At 42.0% G+C, this 25,194-nt stretch overlaps 1 protein-coding gene across 14 annotated transcripts in view; it reads left to right on the top strand.

Annotated features, from left to right (window-relative positions):
• Positions 1-25,194, top strand: part of NFIB (nuclear factor I B) — a 308,859-nt gene that overhangs the window by 182,176 nt on the left and 101,489 nt on the right. For all 14 annotated transcript variants that reach the window (XM_077249235.1, XM_077249226.1, XM_077249228.1 and 11 more), the window contains exons 5-6: positions 594-714; positions 8,840-8,958. In XM_077249235.1, the coding sequence (XP_077105350.1) occupies positions 594-714; positions 8,840-8,958 (240 nt within the window). The remainder of the gene's footprint in view (positions 1-593; positions 715-8,839; positions 8,959-25,194) is intronic.

Here is a 25,194-nt window from a genome sequence, read left to right as displayed (position 1 = left end):
TCCACCTCTGTCATCAACATCTCTCTTTCCAGCAGGGCTAATTGAAAGGACTATCTGCATGCAGTGAGTTTAGTGGGGCCCCGAGATCTGACCCTGCAGCACTGATTGATGTCCCACATGCAGTACATACTGTAGCATGGAAGTGTTGTTCCCGAGTGAAAGGGAGCCAGCAGTCACATCTAATTAACGATTCATCAAGAAATAATTGCACTATGCATAAATTAGGGACACCGTCATCTTTAAAACAAAAGAAGAATTCATTTGGACCTTGTTCCCAAGGTCTCTGATGATACAAAGCGACACTCAGCACACCAAGCCTTTGTATACAATGCAAGCTCTTACTTGCTACCACCAAGTGCCATCGGATATACTTAATGGAAGCATTAGGTATGGGTATGATGCTCAATAATACTACTTTTTGTCATATTCTTGCAAAAAGATGATGGAAATGTGAATGGATTGTTAAACAGTGTAGCCTTAAAATAGCAATCTCACTCATTTGGAAATGAAGTTAGATTAACTATTTGTGCAATTAGAATCTTTGACTAAAAAAATAGACCTTGTATAAGTAACTAGCTGTTCTTTCTTTCCAGCACCCATAACACAGGGCTCTGGTGTCAGTTTTCCAATTGGAGAGCCACTAAGCCAGCCATACTATCATGATATGAACTCAGCGGTCAGCTTACAGAGGTCATTATCCTCTCCACCAAGCAGGTAACGGATGAAAGGAACAGTAAAACAAAAGTAGAAAGTAGGATCTACTGGAGACAATATTCTGCTAAGTTACTTTTGTAAATATTTTTATTTTTCCATTTTAGCTTTTATAAAATTGTCTGTGATGTAATACTGTCAAACTGAAGTTGCAACAATTACATAGATTGTATGACAAGCATCTAAGAGTGAATTTACACTGTGCCACTGACTGGTAACATGTTCACTAGCCACCAGTCATTTCATACAAGCCTATCCCACTGCACATGGCACTGAACGATCTGTAACAGACCATTCAGTGCACATAGTCTTCCATAATTCTTGAAGTGTTATGTTGAACGATTTCGGTCTTAATTCAGACCTTCATCAGAACTGAATGCAGAGGAGGAGGAACTTGGATAGACTGTGCAAGTACCGTAATTGTGATCTGCGTCACTTAGGGAGGTGATGAAAGTCTGAATTAAGACCCAAAACGTTCAGCATAACACATTAAATGCAAAATAAAAAAGGAACTTTATTTTAACTATATCTCTATCTGAGTGCCAAGTTTTTTGGACATTACCGTACTTGTGCACCTCTTTCACCCACCCAAGAGTGCCGTATATGACTCTTTAATATTCTTGAAGGCACAGATCATGCTTACACATGACCATGTGCTGCCAAAAACAATGATCTTTTGTGCAAACAAAAAGTTCATTTCACCCAACAACTGAGCATTTTGCTTGTTCGTTGGGTGATCACAAGCCTATTTATACTGTACGATTATTTTGAATGATAGTTCCCAGAAAGGCCTGTTCGCCACAAATTGTGCAGTGTAAATGGACCTTATTGCTCTGCTTACATCATGATCCATTTGCAGATTCTTCATAGACTTCATTGATCTATAACTTGGTTTATAGAGATTCTGAATTTCTTTATGGCAAGAATAGCTTTGCTGAATTCCATGATTCTTGACATAAAAAACCCCAAAAGCACTGGCTAACTGAGAAAACCACCAACATGAACACATTCATAGCTGTCTGATGAAGCACTAGAGTGGTGGATATGATGAAGAATACATGACTTTATTGAATGACCGTAAAAGAGTCACAAAATATTTTAATAGAAATATATAGATGTTGTTGTGTGTTTAATGCAAAAATAAAACAATACAAGGAAAAAAAATGTATACCTACTAAAAGACAACATTTAAAGAGAGACTGTCGGCTGATCTATGCTGCCCAAACCACAGGGAGCATGAATCCAGAGCCTGGTTTCATGATTGGAGCCATGTATAATTTTCTCTAAAATGCGTTTTAGATGAATATAGCTAGACGATCCATCTGAGGGTCATTGCCAAAGACATGACTGTTTTGGCAAAGTTCTGGACTGGCTTTTCCCAGTGCCGCTTCAGGTGATACCTGTCAGTCATCTTTAGCAGCGCTAGGAGTGCCAGCTGGGGGCCCAAAACCAGAAATGGTTTTTAAACCCTACCAGCGTTTCAGAAAAACATATACCTGGCTACAATCATGCAGCAAGGTTCTGATTCATTCTGCCCGTGGTTTGGGCAGCATAAATCAGCTGATAGGTTTCCTATAAGAGAGCTTAAAGTTGATTATAGGTTAAATATGTTGGTAGCCGAGCACAACTTTTTTTTTAATGGTGATCAGCTACAAAAAAATAGTTAGCAACCTACCTATCACCTGCTATTTGTATAATACGTGTTGGTCAAAGCTGTGTCCATTGAGTACCTGCTGTAGTCAGGTGCTGTATAACCCACAAGAAGGCACTGTGCAGCAGCACCAGAGGAACGACAGATGAGGAACCTTTTTTTTTTTATTTGGCCACCATGCTGGGCTCATTTAACCCCTTAATCCCATATGACGTACTATACCGTCGAGGTGGGGTGGGCCTTAATTCCCGGTGACGGTATAGTACGTCATACGCGATCGGCCGCGCTCACGGGGGGAGCGCGGCCGATCGCGGCCGGGTGTCGGCTGCATATCGCAGCTGACATCCGGCACTATGTGCCAGGAGCGGTCACGGACCGCCCCCGGCACATTAACCCCCGGCACACCGCGATCAAACATGATCGCGGTGTACCGGCGGTACAGGGAAGCATCGCGCAGGGAGGGGGCTCCCTGCGTGCTTCCCTGAGACGATCGGTACAAGGTGATGTACTCACCTCGTACCGAACGTCTTCTCCCTGCAGGCCCCGGATCCAAAATGGCCGAGGGGCTGTATCCGGGTCCTGCAGGGAGCACTTCCGGGTCGGAGCAGGCTGCAGATGAAAGCTGCAGCCTGCTCCGATGAAAGTATGATCACAGATCTGATAGAGTGCTGTGCACACTATCAGATCTGCGATCTGTGATGTCCCCCCCTGGGACAAAGTAAAAAAGTAAAAAAAAAAATTTCCACATGTGTAAAAAAAAATAAATAATAATTCCTAAATAAATAATAATAAAAAAAAAATATTATTCCCATAAATACATTTCTTTATCTAAAAAAAACAAACAAAAACAATAAAAGTACACATATTTAGTATCGCCGCGTCCGTAACGACCCAACCTATAAAACTGGCCCACTAGTTAACCCCTTCAGTAAACACCGTAAGAAAAAAAAAAAAACGAGGCAAAAAACAACGCTTTATTACCATACCGCCGAACAAAAAGTGGAATAACACGCGATCAAAAAGACGGATATAAATAACCATGTTACCGCTGAAAACGTCATCTTGTCCCGCAAAAAACGAGCCGCCATGCAGCATCATCAGCAAAAAAATAAAAAAGTTATAGTCCTCAGAATAAAGCGATGCCAAAATAATTATTTTTTCTATAAAATAGTTTTTATCGTATAAAAGCGTCAAAACATAAAAAAATGATATAAATGAGGCATCGCTGTAATCGTACTGACCCGACGAATAAAACTGCTTTATCAATTTTACCAAGCGCAGAACGGTATAACCGCCTCTCCCAAAAGAAATTCATGAATAGCTGGTTTTTGGTTATTCTGCCTCACAAAAATCGGAATAAAAAGTGATAAAAAATGGTCACGTGTCCGAAAATGTTACCAATAAAAACGTCAACTCGTCCCGCAAAAAACAAGACCTCACATGACTCTGTGGACCAAAATGTGGAAAAATTATAGGTCTCAAAATGTGGAGACGCAAAAACTTTTTTGCTATAAAAAGCGTCTTTTAGTCTGGTTTCACACTTGCGTTTTTATCTGCATGCGTTTTTTAAAAAAACCGCATGTGTGAAAAAGTGCATGTAAACGCGGTAAAACGCATGCGTTTTTATAGAAAAACACAAGAAAACAAGAAAAAAACAAAAAACCCTAACCCTACCCCTAACCCTACCCCTAACCTGAAATACGTGGCACTGAAATACGTGGCACTGAAATATACGTTTATATACGTATATACGTATATAAGTGCCACGATATTTCAGTGGCCACGTATTTAAGTGCCACGTATTTAAGTGCCACGTATTTAAGTGCCACGTATTTAAGTGCCACGTATTTAAGTGCCACGTATTTACGTGCCACGTATTTACGTGCCACGTATTTTTCAGTGCCTGAAATACGTGGCACTGAAATATACGTTTATATACGTATATACGTATATAAGTGCCACGATATTTCAGTGGCCACGTATATAAGTGCCACGTATTTCAGTGCCACGTATTTCAGTGCCACGTATTTCAGTGCCACGTATTTAAGTGCCACGTATTTAAGTGCCACGTATTTCAGTGCCACGTATTTCAGTGCCACGTATTTAAGTGCCACGTATTTAAGTGCCACGTATTTAAGTGCCACGTATTTAAGTGCCACGTATTTCAGTGCCACGTATTTCAGTGTCACGTATTTCAGTGCCACGTATTTCAGTGCCACGTATTTTTCAGTGCCTGAAATACGTGGCACTGAAATACGTGGCACTGAAATATCGTGGCACTGAAATATCGTGGCACTGAAGTATTTACGTGCCACGTATTTTTCAGTGCCTGAAATACGTGGCACTGAAATACGTGGCACTGAAATACGTGGCACTGAAATACGTGGCACTGAAATATTGTGGCACTGAAATATTGTGGCACTGAAATATCGTGGCACTGAAATATCGTGGCACTTAAATACGTGGCACTTAAATACGTGGCACTTAAATACGTGGCACTTAAATACGTGGCACTTATGACTGTCAGAAAATGTTCAGTAAACGGTTAGGGGTAGGGTTTCAGGTAGAATTGGGGAGTTTCCACTGTTCAGGCACATCAGGGGCTCTCCAAACGCGACATGGCGTCCAATCTCAATTCCAGCCAATTCTGCGTTGAAAAAGTAAAACAGTGCTCCTTCCCTTCCGAGCTCTCCCGTGCGTCCAAAAAGGGGTTTACCCCAACATATGGGGTATCAGCGTACTAGGGACAAATTGAACAACAACTTCTGGGGTCCAAGTTCTCTTGTTATCCTTGGGAAAATAAAAATTTGGGGGGCTAAAAATCATTTTTGTGGGAAAAAAAATATGTTTTATTTTCACGGCTCTGCGTTGTAAACTGTAGTGAAACACTTGGGGGTTCAAAGTTCTCACAACACATCTAGATAAGTTCCTTAGGGGGTCTAGTTTCCAATATGGGGTCACTTGTGGGGGGTTTGTACTGTTTGGGTACATCAGGGGCTCTGCAAATGCAACGTGACGCCTGCAGACCAATCCATTTAAGTCTGCATTCCAAATGGCGCTCCTTCCCTTCCGAGCTCTGTCATGCGCCCAAACAGTGGTCCCTCCCCACAAATGGGGTATCAGCGTACTCCAGACAAATTGGACAACAACTTTTGGGGTCCAATTTATCCTGATACCCTTGTGAAAATACAAAACTGGGGGCTAAAAAATCATTTTTGTGAAAAAAAAAAATAATTTTTATTTTCACGGCTCTGCGTTATAAACTGTAGTGAAACACTTGGGGGTTCAAAGCTCTCAAAACACATCTAGATAAGTTCCTTAGGGGGTCTACTTTCCAAAATGGTGTCACTTGTGGGGGGGTTTAATGTTTAGGCACATCAGGGGCTCTCCAAACGCAACATGGCATCCCATCTTAATTCCAGTCAATTTTGCATTGAAAAGTAAAATAGCGCTTCTTCCCTTCTGAGCTCTGCTATGCGTCCAAACAGTGGTTTACACCCACATATGGGGTATCGTCGTACTCAGGACAAATTGCACAACAACTTTTGTGGTCTAATTTCTTCTCTTACCCTTGGGGAAATAAAAAAATGGGGGTGAAAAGATCATTTTTGTGAAAAAATATGATTTTTTATTTTTACGGCTCTGCATTATAAACTTCTGTGAAGCACTTGTTGGGTCAAAGTGCTCAACACACATCTAGATAAGTTCCTTAAGGGGTCTACTTTCCAAAATGGTGTCACTCGTGGGGGGTTTCAATGTTTAGGCACATTAGGGGCTCTCCAAACGCAACATGGCGTCCCATCTCAATTCCAGTCAATTTTGCATTGAAAAGTCAAATGGCGCTCCTTCCCTTCTGAGCTCTGCCCTGCGCCCAAACAATGGTTTACACCCACATATGGGGTATCAGTGTACTCAGGACAAATTGCACAACAATTTTTGGGGTCCAATTTCTTCTCTTACCCTTGGGAAAATAAAAAATTGGGGGTGAAAAGATCATTTTTGTGAAAAAATATGATTTTTTATTTTTACGGCTCTGCATTATAAACTTCTGTAAAGCACTTGTTGGGTCAAAGTGCTCACCACACATCTAGATAAGTTCCTTAGGGGGTCTACTTTCCAAAATGGTGTCACTTGTTAGGGGTTTCAATGTTTAGGCACATCAAGGGCTCTCTAAATGCAACATGGCGTCCCATCTCAATTCCAGTCAATTTTGCATTGAAAAGTCAAATGGCGCTCCTTCCCTTCCGAGCTCTGCCCTGGGCCCAAACAATGGTTTACACCCACATATGGGGTATCAGCGTACTCAGGACAAATTGCACAACAATTTTTGGGGTCCAATTTCTTCTCTCACCCTTGGGAAAATAAAAAATTGGGGGTGAAAAGATAATTTTTGTGAAAAAATATGATTTTTTATTTTTACGGCTCTGCATTATAAACTTCTGTAAAGCACTTGTTGGGTCAAAGTGCTCACCACACATCTAGATAAGTTCCTTAGGGGGTCTACTTTCCAAAATGGTGTCACTTGTGGGGGGTTTCAATGTTTAGGCACATCAGGGGCTCTCCAAATGCAACATGGCGTCCCATCTCAATTCCAGTCAATTTTGCATTGAAAAGTCAAATGGTGCTCCTTTGCTTCCAAGCTCTGCCATGCGCCCAAACTGTGGTTTACCCCCACATATGGGGTATCAGCGTACTCAGGACAAATTGTACAACAACTTTTGGGCTCTATTTTCTCCTGTTACCCTTGGTAAAATAAAACAAATTGGAGCTGAAATAAATTTTGTGTGAAAAAAAGTTAAATGTTCATTTTTATTTAAACATTCCAAAAATTCCTGTGAAACACCTGAAGGGTTAATAAACTTCTTGAAAGTGGTTTTGAGTACCTTGAGGGGTGCAGTTTTTAGAATGGTGTCACACTTGGGTATTTTCTATCATATAGACCCGTCAAAATGACTTCAAATGAGATGTGGTCCCTAAAAAAAAAATGGTGTTGTAAAAATGAGAAATTGCTGGTCAACTTTTAACCCTTATAACTCCGTCACAAAAAAAAATTTTGGTTCCAAAATTGTGCTGATGTAAAGTAGACATGTGGGAAATGTTATTTATTAAGTATTTTGTGTGACACATGTCTGTGATTTAAGGGCATAAAAATTCAAAGTTGGAAAATTGCGAAATTTTCTAAATTTTCGCCAATTATTCGTTTTTTTCACAAATAAACGCAAGTTATATCGAAGAAATTTTACCACTAACATGAAGTACAATATGTCACGAGAAAACAATGTCAGAATCGCCAAGATCCGTTGAAGCGTTCCAGAGTTATAACCTCATAAAGGGACAGTGGTCAGAATTGTAAAAATTGGCCCGGTCATTAACGTGCAAACCACCCTCGGGGCTTAAGGGGTTAAAAAAGTTGTCAACTACCATTTTAAACTCATTATCCAGAAGGGATTTGCTCAGTTCATGTTGATGTAATACATACTAAAACTCCATTTCTATGATTTTGTTAATGTGTGGGGCATGGTAAGTTTATCTTAAGATTGGGCTATTTGTCCATCATTTGCTAATGTGAAATTATTAAAAGGCCAGTTTCAGTGTAATGCCAAATTTACACTTATGTTCTGTCATAATGGTAGACGTTACAAGGTCATTCTTGCAGTGGAAGGATCATTTTCAACAGAGGAAGTTTCCCTTCAAAGAACGGCTTTTTAATATTTTCCTACTAACAGTGATGACCCATACAATAGGACGGAACGGAAAGGCATACAAGGTTATGTCCATTCAATTAAACATAGAGAGGAAGTTTATCCACATGGAATGTAAAGCTACCACAAGAAGATCCAACCTTTTCTATTTCCTCATTCAAAGAGCATTAGACCTTATTCTTGTTATGTGCCACATAAATGTCCACACGTCACTCCTTCCTCTGAAAGGGTTACATTCAGCTTCCTGATGAACGTTCACAAACTCCTAGAGTTTATAAAATGAAAGGTTCACTCCAGCGGTTTTTTATTTCAGCGCTGGACTGGTGCTACTAATGTTAGATTTTTGCACCTAATTTTATACTCCCCACCCGCTGTCTTCAGCTCCTACTGGCGCTGCTCCTGTCCCGCTGCGCCATCTTGTGAGTGCACTTTGTGACTGGCTGGAAGTCAGAAGTAACGGTCACAAGCTCTCAATGCCAGTCGATGAGATGCAGCACAAGGCTCTCATAGACTTGCATTGAAAAGTCGGTCTCGCTTCAGCAAATACTGGAGCGGTTCGACAGGCCAGAAACTGTTGGAATCCGACCAGAGCAGTGCTGATAAAAGAGGAAAGCGGTAGCTAGAAGGTATGAGAGTAGGGGAAGAGAACTTAAATTAGTAGCACCACTCCAGCACTGCACTTTTTAAAAAAAACCTCTGGAGTGGTGTTTTAAATGTCTTCAGTGATAAGTGTGTTCAATGGTTTACAAAACTAAATGTTTACTTATCTTAACAGTAAAAGGCCCAAGACCATCTCTATAGATGAGAATATGGAGCCAAGTCCTACTGGAGACTTTTACCCTTCTCCAAATTCACCAGCAGCTGGGAGTCGGACATGGCATGACAGAGACCAAGGTACAAAGATTAATGTTTAATCATGCTTTTAACAGGTTTTGTCTGGCTCCTCTCAATGGATTCAAATATGAGCAGCTTTGTGGTGGTCCAACTCTGGACACCACTCCTGATCAGCTCAGGAGAGGTCTGCAGCCTCAACAGTGTTTACCTTTCATGCCACCTACTTAGTAGTGACTATGCTATGTATTGCAGCACTGTTCAATTGAAGTGGATAGCTGCAATACCCAGCATAACTTCTATTAAGTTGATGGGCATGCAGGTATATCGAGCAATATAAGCACTTAAAATACAACAGGATGTGTGCAAGCGCTGCAGTCTCTTCAGACATCTAATTTGAGGTTGACATGTCAAGAGTTGGACTCCCACCAATCTGATTTTGATCATTTCTCCTAAGACTAGGCTATCAGAGTGGTCATCTGGAGTCCTAATAGTATATCCTCTAATGTTTGGACAGTTTAGTGCTGTGATTTGATTAAAATACCAACTACACTTGCAGACAGAGAAAAAGTGTGACCTTACTTTTCTGATAGTCACTTCTTCCAAGTTTTGTGGGGCTTTCCTATGCATAGGTGATATACAGTATGATGTTTTGTGTGCCAACCCCTTTAATAATGGTGCCAGTTATCTTTTACACTTCATATCGTTTTTTGCTTTTCATTGGCATATTGTGTCAATTTAGAATTCTTATGTTTTCATTTAAGTAAGGTAGATGCTGTATAGGAGTTATTAGTTGTTAGATGTTCCCGTCATAATTATTTCTGTCTTCTTCCGCCGTGAGATGTCTCAATACTTCTCCTCAGAATTCATAATTAATATTTGATCAAGCATATTGTTTTCTATAAAGCAATAAACATGTATTAATTTGTTAGCATAGAAAAAGACAGTGAAAGGAAAGCAACTGTACTACTTTCAATAAAGCTCCTTCTTTATGACACTAATGACGCCATTAAAGTAATCTCTTTGCTTTAATAGGCTCCTTTTTTCTAGACGTTATTTAATTGTATTATCCATTTAGTCTTATCATGGCGGCTTCCTAGAGGATAGGACTTGAATCGTAAATGGTTTTAATGTTTTATCTTTCAAACTTTGCCAGTGACATGACACGAAGGATCTAGCTAGATTTACAAAATCTCATGACTGCATGCTACAGTCAGCAAGTTTAGATAAAGAATTTCCAACAGGTATCATATACAATTTCATCAAATATTGTGTATAAGATAGATAAATGATAGATAACTATTTTTAGATAGACAGATGTAAAGACAATTGATACAGAAATAATAATTGATACAGAGATAGATAATAGACTAATATATAAAAGATAGATAGCTAATGATCAATAATGATTGACTGATAGATAAATAGATTGATAGATGGTGATGATAGATAGATAGATACATATAGAGACAGTGGCATGTAAAAGTTTTGGCACCCCTGGTCAAAATGACTGTTATTGTGAACAGTTAAGCAAGTTGAAGATCAAATGATCTCTATAAGACCTGACATTAAAGATGACTCATTTCCTTTGTATTTTAGGCCCCCCAAAAAAATATTGTCTTTTTTTAATTTAAAAAATTGCAAAAAGGAAAATGGGCTGATGCAAAAGTATGGGCACCCTGCATGGTTAGAACCTAGTACCATTTTTGTAGCCAGCCAAGAGTCTTTGAATTCTTGTTTGAGGAATTTTCTACCATTCTTCTTGAAAAATTCTTCCAGTTCTGTGAGATTCCTGGGTCGTATTGCAATCAATGATATGATGAGGTTTGGCCACAAATTTTCAATGATGTTCAGATCAGGGGACTGTGAGGGCCATTGCAAAACCTTTAGCTTGCGCCTATTGAGGTATTTTTTAATTTGACTTGTGTTTAGGATCCTTATCCGTTTGTAGAACCCATGCTCCTTTCAACTTCAGTTTTTTACATATGGTGTTATGTTTGCAATTGTTATTGTTATGTATGAAATTTAATTGAATCCATTCTTCTCTCTACCCATGAAATGTTCCCCATGCCATTGGCTGAAACACAAACCCAAAGTTTGATCTACCCCTATGCTTAATGGTTGGCGAGATGTTATTTTCCTGAAATTCTGTGCCCTTTTTCTCCACACATACCTTTGATCATTGTGGCCAAAGAGTTCCATTTTAACCTCATTGGTCCACAGAACTTGTTTCCAAAATGCATCAGGCTTGTTTATTAGATTATATTTTGCATAGTTCTGATGCTGAATTTTATGGTGAGGACACAGAAGAGATTTTCTTCTGATGACTCTTCCTTGAAGGCCATATTTGAACATTAGAACAATGTACCACAACTCCAGAGTCTGCTAAATCTTTCTGAACGTATTTTGCAAACAAGCAAGGGTTATGATTTGCCTCTCTCGCAATCCTACAAGCAGGTCTCACTAAAATTTAGCTTGGTCTTCCAGACCTTATCTTGACCTGTACTGTTCCTTTCTACTGCCATTTCTTAATTACATTTCGAACTGAGGAAAGGCAACTTAAAAACGCTTTGCTATCTTTTTATAGTCTTCTCCTGCTTTGTGGGCCTCAACCATTTCCATTTTCAGAGTGCTTGGCAGCTTGATAGAAGAACCCATGGCTGCTGTTCTTTGGCATAAGGTTAGAGGAGGCTGGTTTTTATAAAGCTGGGAAATTTGTATCACGTGGCCTTTCCTAACAATGATCGTGAACAAGCTATAACCCTAACAGGCTAATTACAGTCTGAAACCGTGGTCAAAGTTATCTGAGCACACATCTCCATGGGTGCCCAAACATTTGCATCAGCCCATTTCCTTTTTGTAGTTTTTAAAATGTAAAAAATGACAACATATATATTTTTGTTTGCCTAAAATGCAAAGAAAATGTGTCATCCTTAACTGTAGGCCTTTCAGAGATCATTCTATCTTCAACTTGCTAAACTGTTGACAATAACAGAAATTTTGACCATGGGCAGCCATTTTGAAACCGGCCATTTTGGATCCAACTTTATTTTTTTCAATGGGAAGAGGGTCATGTGACACATCAAACTTATTGCGAATTTCACAAGAAAAACAATGGTGTGTTTGGTATTAACTTAACTTTATTCTTTCAGGAAACTGTTCATGTAGGACTGCTCAGACCTGACACACAAGATGGTGCACTGCCACATTATGTCAGCATTCCTACATGAACAGTTTCCTGGAAAGTGGATTGGTCATCGTGGGCCAGTTGAATGGCCACCAAGGTCTCCCGATCTGACCCCCTTAGACTTTTATCTTTGGGGTCATCTGAAGGCAATTGTCTGTGCTGTGAAGATACGAGATGTGCAGCATCTGAAACAACGGATACTGGAAGCCTGTGCTAGCATTTCTTCTGCGGTGTTGCTATCAGTGTGTCAGGAGTGGGAGAAGAGGGTTGCATTGACAATCCAACACAATGGGCAGCACTTTTAACACATTTTATAAGTGGTGATAAACTTGTAAATAACTCATGAAAGAATAAAGTTATGTTAAAACTAAGCACACCATTGTTTTTCTTGTGAAATTCTAAATAAGTTTGATGTGTCACATGACCCTCTTCCTATTAAAAAAAAATGAAGTTGGATCCAAAATGGCCGACTTAAAAATGGACGCCATGGTCACCGCCCATCTTGAAAAGTTTTTCCCCTCCCATATACTAATGTGCCACAAACAGGAAGTTGATATCACCAACCATTCCCATTTTATTTAGATGTATCCATATAAATGGCCCACCCTGTATGTATGTATATATATTATAGATAGATACAGATTGATAGATACTGATACATATATTGATTGATATAGAGATAATTGTAATAGAGATAGATAGATAGATAGATATGGGATAGATAGATATGGGATAGATAGATAGATAGATATGGGATAGATAGATATGGGATAGATAGATATGGGATAGATAGATAGATAGATAGATAGATATGGGATGGACAGATAGATATGGGATGGATAGATAGATATGGGATGGATAGATAGATATGGGATGGACAGATAGATATGGGATGGACAGATAGATATGGGATGGATAGATAGATATGGGATGGATAGATAGATATGGGATGGATAGATAGATATGGGATGGATAGATAGATATGGGATAGATAGATAGATAGATAGATAGATAGATATGGGATAGATAGATATGGGATAGATAGATATGGGATAGATAGATATGGGATAGATAGATATGGGATAGATAGATATGGGATAGATAGATATGGGATAGATAGATATGAGATAGATAGATATGAGATAGATAGATAGATAGATAGATAGTCAGATAGATATGAGATACAGTAGATATATAGATAATAGATAGATATGAGATAGATAGATAGATATTAGATAGATAATAGATATAAGATAGTCAGCTAGATAGATATTGGATAGATAGATAATATATAGATATAAGATAGATAGATAGATAGATAGATGTAAAATCCATTGTACTGACTATACACAGGACAGGCACCACTGTTTTTGGCTTTGCTTTCTACATGTTTTTTTAGTGTGCTCTCTCTAGTTACAATAACCATTAATTTTGGAGTAATCATTTTAAGTTGAAACTAGTAGGATCTGTGTCATCTCCAAATAACACATAATGAAGATAAGGAATACAGATAAAACAAGTACAAAAATCACTTTTTGTACATAACTAGGGCTTCATTACGGTATAATATAAAACACAAAGTGTACCAGGAAAATCTAATACAGCAGCTCTAACCTTGCATTCAGAAGAGTGGGTCATTCTGGCACTGGTGAAATGCCGATGCTGATCTTTGTGTACCAGCAGCAATCATGTGACTGTGTCAGAAATTCTACTGCCATGACCTCATCACAGCCAGTCACTGATGAGCTGCTATGGTCACATGCTGGCTGCAGTAAGCAAAGACCTGAAGGAGCTCTGGATCACTAGTCTTTGGTCTTCTATTTATGACATTTCCTTTATTTGCTTACCTTTTTTTTAGAAGTTAGACAACCCATTTATAACATGCATTGTATAAATTAACCTTCTAAGCTCCCTCTCTTTGTGGATGATGGCAGGCAGAATTTTGTCTTTAAACTTTATACCCGCAGGCTATTTAAAGTTCAGTGCCTAAAGTCACTGACCATGATAAAAAAACATTATTCAGCACAAAATTCTGAATTAGCTTAGATGAAAAACAAGACAAGATTTGAGAGTGAACATAAATTTTAAATTGCATCGGTAAGCAGGTCTGAGCATTCACATTCGTTTAAATTCCAATTTACTGCATTTTCTCTAATTAGATAAAGTCAGCCAAGTCTTTAAGGCTTAGAGGTACTGTAACTCCATTGCATTAACAAATCGATTGTAATTGACTTTTTAAGCTATTAGCATGATCATCCTACCTGCTTATGGATGAAACAATCCTGGCAAGATATATGTAGAACTTCATTGAATACATTTTACAGAATGAGAATGGCTTTCTCTCTTCATCTGTATTGTCACTTTATTCTCCAAATGAGTAAACTTTATAGACCAACACAAAAAACTTTTTTTGCATTACACTTTCTAGCTCAACCTCATCCTTACTGTACTTTAACCTTTGACTTTGAATTTTCAACATTATGAAATCACCACGGCAGGAAATTATATAAATTTTATAGAGTATAAAGGTGCATTTACACTGTATGATTCTTTCCTAAGAATGCCCATTTTTTTTATAATCTTGCAGTCTAAACAGGCTTCTGATCTCCCAACAAAACTTTAATTTGTCTGGTGAAATGATCTTTTGGTTTGCCCAAAAGATTCTTTCTTGTCAGCACCTTGTTCTGGGTAAACAGGACCTGCACCACCAAGAACAATGGTAGGCGATCTATATCTGAAGCACGTTTGGTCTGTCTAAACAGGCTATTAAACGACCACCAACCTGCAAATATATTGTCGGTTGGCGATTGTTTAATGCAGCACATTGGACAATCTAAATGTACCTTAAGGCTGTTTACAAACAGCCTGAATCATCTGGACCATGTGTAGTTCTACTAGAAGGAACGTCAAAGGTTGTATAGTTTAAGAAAACATGGCGGCTATCTTCCAGAACCACCCCCACACCTGTAAGTAGTCTGCTGTTGAGGCTTAAGGTACCTTCACACTCAGCAACTTTGCAAAGAGAACGACAACAATCCGTGACGTTGCAGCGTCCTGGATAGCGATCTCGTTGTGTTTGACACGCAGCAGCGATCTGGATCCCGCTGTGCCATCGCTGGTCGGAGCTAGAAGTCCAGAACTTTATTTCGTCGCCAGGTCGGCGTGTATCGTCATGTTTGACATCAAAAGAAACGACGCCAGCAACGACCATAGGGGGCGTCGCAGCGTCTCCTTCTAGCCAGTCGGTACACTCCGGCTGTTTGACATGGAGCTAACAACCAGCGAGAACGAGAAGTGAGTCGCCGTGACGGTACCTTTAGCACCATTTAATTGCATAGGCCTGATCTGCAATTCCACAAAAAGGCTATGTACAGGCACAACACTGTTACTATTAGACTCACCCATGGGTTTCATATCTACCGTAGTACAAACAGGGTCGGACTGAGGTGTCTGGGGCCCACAGGGGTAATTCACCCTAGGGGCCCACCCAACAGCTATATGCAAATGTCTGTTAGCAGTTATCCCAGGTATAGTGGAGCATTGACTGTAAAACACAGGAGGCTACTGCAGATCTACTGTACGCCACCAAAACTGGGATGTACAATTACGGTAGTTTGCATTAAAGGGAACCTGTCACCCCCCCAGGGCGTTTTTAAGTAAAAGAGCCACCTTCAGCAGCATGAAGGCTGCATTCTGTGAAGGTGGCTCTTATGCTTAGTATCCCTAGGAATGCTGAAATAATTTTATAAAATGCCCGCCATACCTGTATTGTGTTCCGGAGGTATGTCTTCTCCCCCGGTGTCAACCGCCTCCGAGACGTCAATTATTTCCCTCTTGCGTCTGTGCGCCACCTCCTGTGTTACATGCCCGGCGCCTGCGCTCTGCCAACATTTCTCGCCTGATGTAAGTTCACGGGCAGCACGCACGGCACATGCCCGAGAAATGTTGGCAGAGCGCAGGCGCTCACCTTAGAACCCCTGTAAGTAAATATTTGCTACTGTGTAAAAGTCACAGGACAAGGAGGGGTTAAACATCCAAGTATTTAATCTCTATTGGAAATCAAGAATCTTCTCCTTATTGATATCAGATAGAGCAAGTGACCTCCATGCACAGCACAATCCATTATACAAAGACCAATGATACCACTTACAAGCAACAAATGCCATCACACGATGACCAGACTACATATTATCACCACATAGTGACCGAATAATACCACATACAAGCAACAAATACTGCCACATTATGACCAGACCACATATTACCACCGCAGTGACCAAATAATACCACATATAGGGGTCAATGTCATGATTCTCAATGGCGAGAGAACATAGCCCAGCATATATGAGAACTAGCTCTTGGAAGATGGAAACTATACTGACCATGAACTAAACCTGCCGCACAACTAGAAGTGGCCGGGTAGCATGCCTACGTTTTTTATCCCTAGATGCCCAGCGCCAGCCGGAGAACTACCTAATCCTAGCAGAGGAAAAGACAGTCCTGGCTCACCTCTAGAGAAATTTTCCCAAAAGGCAGACAGAGGCCCCCACATATATTGGCGGTGATTTTAGATGAAATGACAAACGTAGTATGAAAATAGGTTTAGCAAAATCGAGGTCCGCTTACTAGATAGCATGAAGACAGAAAGGGCACTTTCATGGTCAGCAGAAAACCCTATCAAAACACCATCCAGAAATTACTTTAAGACTCTAGCATTAACTCATAACACCAGAGTGGCAATTTCCGCTCACAAGAGCTTTCCAGACACAGTAACGAAACAGCAGCTGTGAACAGGAACAAAATGCAAAAACACACAAGGACAAAAGTCCAACTTAGCTAGGAGTTGTCTAGTAGCAGGAACATGCACAGAAGGCTTCTGATTACATTGTTGACCGGCATGAAACTGACAGAGGAGCAAGGTTATATAGCGACTCCCACATCCTGATAGGAGCAGGTGAACAGAGGGGATGATGCACACAAGTACAATTCCACAAGTGGCCACCGGGGGAGCCCAGAATCCAATTTCACAACAGTACCCCCCCCTCAAGGAGGGGGCACCGAACCCTCACCAGAACCACCAGGGCGATCAGGATGAGCCCTATGAAAGGCACGGACAAGATCGGAGGCATGAACATCAGAGGCAGTGACCCAAGAATTATCCTCCTGACCGTATCCCTTCCATTTGACCAGATACTGGAGTTTCCGTCTGGAAACACGAGAGTCTAAGATCTTTTCCACAACGTACTCCAACTCGCCCTCAACCAACACCGGAGCAGGAGGCTCAACGGAAGGCACAGCCGGTACCTCATACCTGCGCAACAATGACCGATGAAAAACATTATGAATCGAAAAGGATGCAGGGAGGTCCAAACGGAAGGACACAGGGTTAAGAATCTCCAATATCTTGTACGGGCCGATGAACCGAGGCTTAAACTTAGGAGAAGAAACCCTCATAGGGACAAAACGAGAAGACAACCACACCAAGTCCCCAACACAAAGCCGAGGACCAATACGACGACGGCGGTTGGCAAAAAGCTGAGTCTTCTCCTGGGACAACTTCAAATTGTCCACCACCTGTCCCCAAATCTGATGCAACCTCTCCACCACAGCATCCACTCCAGGACAATCCGAAGATTCCACTTGACCGGAGGAAAATCGAGGATGAAACCCCGAATTACAGAAAAACGGGGACACCAAGGTGGCAGAGCTGGCCCGATTATTGAGGGCGAACTCCGCCAAAGGCAAAAAAGCAACCCAATCATCCTGATCCGCAGACACAAAACACCTCAAATATGTCTCCAAGGTCTGATTAGTCCGCTCGGTCTGGCCATTAGTCTGAGGATGGAAAGCAGACGAAAAAGACAAATCTATGCCCATCCTAGCACAGAATGCCCGCCAAAATCTAGACACGAATTGGGTCCCTCTGTCAGAAACGATATTCTCCGGAATACCATGCAAACGAACAACATTTTGAAAAAACAGAGGAACCAACTCGGAAGAAGAAGGCAACTTAGGCAAGGGAACCAGATGGACCATCTTAGAGAAACGGTCACACACCACCCAGATGACAGACATCTTCTGAGAAACAGGCAGATCCGAAATAAAATCCATCGAGATGTGCGTCCAAGGCCTCTTCGGGATAGGCAAGGGTAACAACAATCCACTAGCCCGAGAACAACAAGGCTTGGCCCGAGCACAAACGTCACAAGACTGCACAAAGCCTCGCACATCTCGTGACAGGGAAGGCCACCAGAAGGACCTTGCCACCAAATCCCTGGTACCAAAGATTCCAGGATGACCTGCCAACGCAGAAGAATGAACCTCAGAGATGACTCTACTGGTCCAATCATCAGGAACAAACAGTCTACCAGGTGGGCAACGATCAGGTCTATCCGCCTGAAACTCCTGCAAGGCCCGCCGCAGGTCTGGAGAAACGGCAGACAATATCACTCCATCTTTAAGGATACCTGTGGGCTCAGAATTACCAGGGGAGTCAGGCTCAAAACTCCTAGAAAGGGCATCCGCCTTAACATTCTTAGAACCCGGTAGGTAAGACACCACAAAATTAAACCGAGAGAAAAACAACGACCAGCGCGCCTGTCTAGGATTCAGGCGCCTGGCAGACTCAAGGTAAATTAAATTTTTGTGGTCAGTCAATACCACCACCTGATGTCTGGCCCCCTCAAGCCAGTGACGCCACTCCTCAAAAGCCCACTTCATGGCCAAAAGCTCCCGATTCCCAATATCATAATTCCGCTCGGCGGGCGAAAATTTACGGGAAAAAAAGGCACAAGGTCTCATCACGGAGCAGTCGGAACTTCTCTGCGACAACACCGCCCCAGCTCCGATTTCAGAAGCGTCGACCTCAACCTGAAAAGGGAGAGCAACATCAGGCTGACGCAACACTGGGGCGGAAGAAAAGCGGCGCTTGAGCTCCCGAAAGGCCTCCACAGCATCAGGGGACCAATCAGCAACATCAGCACCCTTCTTAGTCAAATCAGTCAATGGTTTTACAACATCAGAAAAACCAGCAATAAATCGACGATAAAAGTTAGCAAAGCCCAAAAATTTCTGAAGACTCTTAAGAGAAGAGGGTTGCGTCCAATCACCAATAGCCTGAACCTTGACAGGATCCATCTCGATGGAAGAGGGGGAAAAAATGTATCCCAAGAAGGAAATCTTTTGAACCCCAAAAACACACTTAGAACCCTTCACACACAAGGAATTAGACCGCAAAACCTGAAAAACCCTCCTGACCTGCTGGACATGAGAGTCCCAGTCATCCGAAAAAATCAGAATATCATCCAGATACACAATCATAAATTTATCCAAATAATCGCGGAAAATGTCATGCATAAAGGACTGGAAGACTGAAGGGGCATTTGAAAGACCAAAAGGCATCACCAAATACTCAAAATGGCCCTCGGGCGTATTAAATGCGGTTTTCCACTCATCCCCCTGCTTGATTCGCACCAAATTATACGCCCCATGGAGATCAATCTTAGAGAACCACTTGGCCCCCTTTATACGAGCAAACAAATCAGTAAGCAGTGGTAACGGATATTGATATTTAACCGTGATTTTATTCAAAAGTCGATAATCAATACACGGCCTCAAAGAGCCGTCTTTCTTAGACACAAAGAAAAAACCGGCTCCTAAGGGAGATGACGAAGGACGAATATGTCCCTTTTCCAAGGACTCCTTTATATATTCTCGCATAGCCGCGTGTTCAGGCACAGACAGATTAAATAAACGACCCTTAGGGTATTTACTACCCGGGATCAAGTCTATGGCACAATCGCACTCCCGGTGCGGAGGTAGTGAACCAACCTTGGGTTCTTCAAAAACGTCACGAAAGTCAGACAAGAATTCAGGAATCTCAGAGGGAATAGATGATGAAATGGAAACCAAAGGTACGTCCCCATGAGTTCCTTTACATCCCCAGCTTAACACAGACATAGCTCTCCAGTCGAGGACTGGGTTATGAGATTGCAGCCATGGCAATCCCAGCACCAAAACATCATGTAGATTATACAGCACCAGAAAGCGAATAACCTCCTGGTGATCCGGATTAACACGCATAGTCACTTGTGTCCAGTATTGTGGTTGATTACTAGCCAATGGGGTGGAGTCAATCCCTTTCAGAGGTATCGGAGCCTCCAATGGCTCCAAATCATACCCACAGCGTTTGGCAAAGGACCAATCCATAAGACTCAAAGCAGCGCCAGAGTCGACATAGGCGTCCGCGGTAATAGATGACAAAGAACAAATCAGGGTCACAGATAGAATAAACTTAGACTGTAAAGTGCTAATTGAAACAGACTTGTCAGGCTTCTTAGTACGCTTAAAGCATGCTGATATAACATGAGTTGAATCACCACAATAGAAGCACAACCCATTTTTTCGTCTAAAATTCTGCCGCTCGCTTCTGGACAGAATTCTATCACATTGCATATTTTCTGGCGTTTTCGCAGTAGACACCGCCAAATGGTGCACAGGTTTGCGCTCCCGCAGACGCCTATCGATCTGAATAGCCATCGTCATGGACTCATTCAGACTCGCAGGCACAGGGAACCCCACCATAACATCCTTAATGGCATCAGAGAGACCTTCTCTGAAAATCGCCGCCAGGGCGCACTCATTCCACTGAGTAAGCACAGACCATTTGCGGAATTTTTGGCAGTATATTTCAGCTTCATCTTGCCCCTGAGACAAGGACATCAAGGCCTTTTCCGCCTGAAGCTCTAAATGAGGTTCCTCATAAAGCAACCTGTTGTGAATTTGGATTCTGGGCTCCCCCGGTGGCTACTGGTGGAATTGAACTTGTGACATCATCTTCCCTGTTCACCTGTTCTGATTAGATCTGGGTGTCGCTATATAACCTGGCTTCTCTGTTAGATGCTTGCCGGTCAACAATGTTATCAGAAGCCTCTCTGTGCTTGTTCCTGCTCCCAGACATCTACTAGATAAGTTGGACATTCGTCCATGTTTTGTTTTTGTATTTTGGTTCCAGTTCACAGCTGCAGTTTCGTTACTGTGTCTGGAAAGCTCTTGTTGATCAGGAATTGCCACTCTGGTATTATGAGTTAATGCCAGAGTCCTAAAGTAATTTCTGGATGTGTTTTGTTAGGGTTTTCTACTGACCATGAAAGTATGCTTTTTGTCTTCTGCTATCTAGAAAGCGGACCTCAAATTTGCTAAAACTATTTTCCTGCTGCGTTTGTTGTTTCATCTCATATCACCGCCAATATATGTGGGGGGCTTCTGTCTCCTTTTTTTGGGCATTTCTCTAGAGGTGAGTCAGGTCTTATATTTCCCTCTGCTAGCATTATTTAGTTCTCCGGCCGGCGCTGGGCATATAGGGATAAAAAGTAGGACATGCTACCTGGCTACTTCTAGATGATGCGGTAGGTTTAGTTCATGGTCAGTATAGTTACATCTTCCAAGAGCTTGTTCCTATAGAGGCTTATGCTAGTTCTCTGGCCATGGAGATCATGACAGTTTGACCGGCCCACTAAAGGGTTAAAATCCTTGGCTGAGAAAGGAGAGAAATAAGAAGTCTGCTGAGAGTTTTTTTTTTTTTTTTCTGTGCTCTTAATTGGATCACTTGCCAGTCTGTCTATGCTGCAGTCTTTCTTTTTTTTCTCTCTCCTTATAATCTTTGAATGGCTTTGTGTTCACCTGTTAATAATGGATCTTCAGAGTGTAACTGCAGGTTTGAATAATCTCACCACGAAAGTACAAAATTTGCAAGATTTTATTATTCATGCTCCGGTATCTGAGCCGAGAATTCCTTTGCCGGAATTCTTCTCAGGGAATAGATCTAGCTTTCAGAATTTTAGAAATAATTGCAAGTTATTTTTGTCCCTGAAATCTCGTTCTGCCGGAGACCCTGCACAGCAGGTTGGGATTGTGATTTCCTTGCTCCGCGGCGACCCTCAAGACTGGGCTTTTTCATTGGCACCAGGGGATCCTGCGTTGCGCAATGTGGATGCGTTTTTTTTGGCCTTGGGCTTGCTGTATGAGGAACCTCATTTGGAACTTCAGGCAGAAAAAACTTTGATGTCCCTATCGCAGGGGCAAGATGAAGCTGAAATTTACTGCCAAAGATTCCGTAAATGGTCTGTGCTTACTCAGTGGAATGAGTGTGCCTTGGCGGCTACTTTCAGAGAGGGTCTCTCTGATGCCATTAAGGATGTTATGGTGGGGTTCCCTGTGCCTGCGGGTCTGAATGAGTCCATGACAATGGCCATTCAGATCGATAGGCGTCTGCGGGAGCGCAAACCAGTGCACCATCTGGCGGTGTCCACTGAGAAGACGCCAGAAAGCATGCAGTGTGATAGAATTCTGTCCAGAAGCGAGCGGCAGAATTTTAGACGGAAAAATGGGTTGTGTTTCTATTGTGGGGATTCTACTCATGTTATATCAGCATGCTCTAAACGTACTAAAAAGCTTGATAAATCTGTTTCCATTGGCACTTTACAGTCTAAATTTATTTTGTCTGTGACCCTGATTTGCTCTTTGTCATCTATTACTACTGACGCCTATATCGACTCTGGCGCCGCTTTGAGTCTTATGGATTGGTCCTTTGCCAATCGTTGTGGGTATGATTTAGAGCCTTTGGAAACTCTTATTCCTCTGAAGGGGATTGACTCCACCCCATTGGCTAATAATAAACCACAATACTGGACACAAGTGACTATGTGTATTAATCCGGATCACCAGGAGATTATTCGCTTTCTGGTGCTGTATAATCTACATGATGATTTGGTGCTGGGATTGCCATGGCTGCAGTCTCACAACCCAGTCCTTGACTGGAGAGCTATGTCTGTGTTGAGCTGGGGATGTAAGGGGACTCATGGGGACGTACCTTTGGTGTCCATTTCATCATCTATCCCCTCTGAAATCCCTGAGTTCCTGTCTGACTATCGTGACGTCTTTGAAGAACCCAAGCTTGGTTCACTACCTCCGCACCGTGAGTGCGATTGTGCTATAGATTTAATTCCGGGTAGTAAATACCCAAAGGGTCGTTTATTTAATCTGTCTGTGCCTGAACATACTGCTATGCGAGAATATATAAAGGAGTCCTTGGAAAAGGGACATATTCGTCCATCGTCATCTCCCTTAGGAGCCGGTTTTTTCTTTGTGTCAAAAAAAGACGGCTCTTTGAGACCATGTATTGATTATCGGCTTTTGAATAAAATCACGGTTAAATATCAATACCCATTGCCGTTGCTGACTGATTTGTTTGCTCGCATAAAGGGGGCCAAGTGGTTCTCTAAGATTGATCTCCGTGGGGCGTATAATTTGGTGCGGATCAGGCAGGGGGATGAGTGGAAAACCGCATTTAATACGCCCGAGGGCCACTTTGAGTATTTGGTGATGCCTTTTGGTCTTTCTAATGCCCCTTCAGTCTTCCAGTCCTTTATGCATGATATTTTCCGCGATTTTTTGGATAAATTTATGATAGTGTATCTGGATGATATTCTGATTTTTTCGGATGACTGGGACTCTCATGTCCGGCAAGTTAAGAGGGTTTTTCAGGTTTTGCGGTCTAATTCTCTGTGTGTCAAGGGTTCTAAGTGCGTTTTTGGGGTTCAGAGAATTTCCTTTTTGGGATATATTTTTTCTCCCTCTTCCATTGAGATGGATCCTGTCAAGGTTCAAGCTATTTGTGATTGGACGCAGCCCTCTTCTCTTAAAAGTCTTCAGAAATTTTTGGGCTTTGCCAACTTTTATCGTCGATTTATTTCTGGTTTTTCGGATGTCGTTAAGCCATTGACCGATTTGACTAGACAGGGTGCTGATGTTGCTAATTGGTCCCCTGATGCTGTGGAGGCCTTTCAGGAGCTTAAGCGCTGTTTTTCTTCTGCCCCTGTGTTGCGTCAGCCTGATGTGACTCTTCCTTTTCAGGTTGAGGTCGACGCTTCTGAGATCGGAGCTGGGGCAGTGTTGTCGCAGAAAAGTTCTGACTGCGCCGTGATGAGGCCTTGTGCCTTCTTTTCCCGTAAATTTTCGCCCGCTGAGCGGAATTATGATGTTGGGAATCGGGAGCTTTTGGCCATGAAGTGGGCGTTTGAGGAGTGGCGCCATTGGCTCGAGGGGGCCAGACATCAGGTGGTGGTATTGACTGACCACAAAAATTTGATTTATCTTGAGACCGCCAGGCGCCTGAATCCTAGACAGGCGCGCTGGTCATTATTTTTTTCTCGGTTTAATTTTGTGGTATCGTACCTACCAGGTTCTAAGAATGTTAAGGCGGATGCCCTTTCTAGGAGTTTTGAGCCTGATTCACCTGGCAACTCTGACCCCACAGGTATTCTTAAGGAGGGAGTTATCTTGTCAGCCGTTTCTCCAGACCTGCGGCGGGCCTTGCAGGAGTTTCAGGCGGATAGACCGGATCGTTGTCCGCCTGATAGGCTGTTTGTTCCTGATGATTGGACCAGTAAAGTCATCTCTGAGGTGCATTCTTCTGCGTTGGCAGGTCATCCTGGAATTTTTGGTACCAGGGATTTGGTGGCAAGATCCTTCTGGTGGCCTTCCCTGTCACGAGATGTGCGAGGCTTTGTGCAGTCTTGTGACGTTTGTGCTCGGGCCAAGCCTTGTTGTTCTCGGGCTAGTGGATTATTGTTGCCCTTGCCTATTCCTAAGAGGCCTTGGACACACATCTCGATGGATTTTATTTCAGATCTGCCTGTTTCTCAGAAGATGTCTGTCATCTGGGTGGTGTGTGACCGTTTTTCTAAGATGGTTCATTTGGTTCCCCTGCCCAAATTGCCTTCTTCTTCCGAGTTGGTGCCCCTGTTTTTTCAAAATGTTGTTCGTTTGCATGGTATTCCTGAGAATATCGTTTCTGACAGAGGAACCCAATTTGTGTCTAGATTTTGGCGGGCATTTTGTGCTAGGATGGGCATAGATTTGTCTTTTTCGTCTGCTTTTCACCCTCAGACTAATGGCCAGACCGAGCGGACTAATCAGACCCTGGAGACATATCTGAGGTGTTTTGTGTCTGCTGACCAGGATGATTGGGTTGCTTTTTTGCCATTGGCGGAGTTCGCCCTCAATAATCGGGCCAGCTCTGCCACCTTGGTTTCCCCGTTTTTCTGTAATTC

This window comes from Ranitomeya variabilis, chromosome 1 (genome assembly GCF_051348905.1).
Source record: "Ranitomeya variabilis isolate aRanVar5 chromosome 1, aRanVar5.hap1, whole genome shotgun sequence".
In the NCBI taxonomy this organism is placed as follows: domain Eukaryota; kingdom Metazoa; phylum Chordata; class Amphibia; order Anura; family Dendrobatidae; genus Ranitomeya; species Ranitomeya variabilis.
The sequence above is the reverse complement of the archived record's forward strand: the minus strand, read 5'-3'. Positions and strand labels throughout refer to the sequence as shown.